The 2,322-nt window shown below is 37.9% G+C and overlaps 1 protein-coding gene across 4 annotated transcripts in view; it reads right to left on the bottom strand.

The window, feature by feature from the left end:
* Nucleotides 1–1,477: 1,477 nt before the first annotated feature.
* lrba (LPS-responsive vesicle trafficking, beach and anchor containing) overlaps nt 1,478–2,322 on the bottom strand; it is a 166,576-nt gene continuing 165,731 nt past the window's right edge. For all 4 annotated transcript variants that reach the window (XM_017035168.2, XM_025058739.1, XM_017035167.2 and 1 more), the window contains one exon: nt 1,478–2,315. In XM_017035168.2, coding sequence (XP_016890657.1) covers nt 2,225–2,315 — 91 coding nt within the window. In that variant the 3' untranslated portion in view covers nt 1,478–2,224. The remainder of the gene's footprint in view (nt 2,316–2,322) is intronic.

The following is a 2,322-nucleotide window of genomic DNA, read 5'->3' on the forward strand; positions in this document are numbered from 1 at the left end:
CTGCTGCCTTTGGCCTCCTTCTACTCACTCAATACATTTGCCCAATATGTATATATATGTAAATATGTACTGTATATATTTATATGTAATATATACATATATATGTGAAAATACATGTATATATATAGATATACATATATAAACATACATAGATATATACATATACACACATACATAGATATATACATATATAGGTTTACATGTATATACATGTGGCATACACACTCTGTCATTTACAACCACTACCAGTACGAGGTTATTATTTCAAAAAGTTTCCATTTTGAAAAATTTACGTTTGTCTTTTCTCTGTTATATTTTATTTGACTTGCCGTTTAATGACAACAAACCAAAGCGAATCGTAACGTCAGCAGTAAATGATGTGATCGCATTACACCGAATTTTCACACTAGTTTAGTTGGTTACACACGCGCACCGCTGTAGTCATGTAAGTAGTCATGGCAACAAAGTCAAATCAAACTAAGTTAAAAAGAAAGGTTTACAGCTGCAGAGCAGATCCTGGCAGATCTCTGTGTTTCTAGTTCTTAGACGATAGGCAGTTAGAATGAATGTGCTGTGACAGTGACAGCTTTGTGCCTCACTACTGTTTTACTGCTCGTAGTTAAATATTTGATGCCTTTACACAAACCTGCTTGTGCAGTCGGAGTTGTTCTTTTGTGGATCAGCATCATTTCCCCTGCTGGTGTTAGTCGATCTAAGCCCTGCTCAGAACCTTCAGCTGCATGAACCCCCCTGTTCCACAACCACTGACAACTACCCACATACTCAGCCTGGTCTTTGAGCTTCTCTGATGTACAAGTATTTAAAGTAGTGTTTCTAAGCTTTGTTATAGCGGTTTTGGAGATGAACATTTGTATGAAGACAGCTTACAGGTAGATAACGGTTTTTGAACTGAAGAACTGGTACTATTTTAAAATAAACCTGGAATAAAGACTGAAAACGGCCACGTCGTTTGTCCCTGTTTTGTAGTACCGCAATTCAATCGCTAGATGGTGCTGTTGAGTCTCGTCGATTCCCGGTCAGAAACCACGTCACCTGGCACGAAACACAAGTTATAAAATTAAATTTTATTGACAGAACTCAGCACACGAAACACTCCAAAATTTCCAAAGATTCGGGATTAATATATTTGACAGCGGAACTAATGTCTCCTGCAAATAAGAGAAGATTATTGAAAGAAAAAGAAAAGTCGTCACTACCGCTGAAGTCACGTCTTTACTCGTCGCGTGATCCGAGTGGCAGTGATGGAGACAAATAAAGACATCCCAGACTGAAATGGACCGAGTCCGTCCTTTTGTTGCGCCTGTGCTCCTGCGTCAGAGACAGAACTCAAAGAGGAAATGACGTTAGGCTGCGTTTAGAATCGTCACGTTCAGTCATTTAGGAGAGAAATGTTGGTTTCCCGACATGTCCCGCGATGTGAAGCCGATTGTCAACATAAATGACAGAGGGATGTTTGTTTATTATCAATTTTATTATTGACGACTGAAGTTTAACAATAATTGGGATTATTATTTATAAATCAGCCGTGCACAGAAATGCTAGCTAGGAGTTAGAAATTATAAATATGCAAGACTATATTTAAACATGATTTTTTTAAATTTCAATTTATAAGTAAATTCCCTCTTCATTTATCCTTCTTTTATAGCACATTTTCATTCAGACATTTAGTATCTAATTAATGTGCTGCCAAACTGGCCAAACCCCCCAAAACAATAGATAATAACCTCAGAACCCCCCCCCCTGACCCCCACAAACACTTCTACAGAAAAAAAAATCATTTGCCCTTAAGTACATAAATAACTGGATTTTATACTGAAAAAAAAAAACAAAACACACTAACCCCATTAGTTTAACTTTTTTCAACTTTCCAGGAGATGAAAATAGATTCTCACAGCTAAGAACAGATTTTGTCATTAATCACACACGTCATCATCATTCTCATCCTATGATAGATATGATTTTCTTTTTCTAATCTGGTCTACAAAAGATAGTAATGCCCTTTTTAAAAAATAGTTTTTTCTTTTACTTTTAAGTTGTTGTTTTTTTTCCCCACAAGATACATTCAGGATAAACAAAAAAGACTGGACAGTGCTTTTGATAATGAGGGGTCGCTCCTCTGAATGTCAGGGTGGTCTTCAGTGTCCGACTCAGTGTCAGTGTCTCAGTCAGTGTCTCTGTCAGTCCGGCTGCTGCCGTGTACACGTCAGTACCTGGTCTGGTACTCGTGGTGCCACCTGTTGAAGTCGTTGTAGAAGAGGACGATACTTCCTGACGCCATGCCAGTTATGATGCACCTTGGAG

Source organism: Cynoglossus semilaevis, chromosome 9, assembly GCF_000523025.1.
Source record: "Cynoglossus semilaevis isolate Cse_v1.0 chromosome 9, Cse_v1.0, whole genome shotgun sequence".
NCBI lineage: Eukaryota > Metazoa > Chordata > Actinopteri > Pleuronectiformes > Cynoglossidae > Cynoglossus > Cynoglossus semilaevis.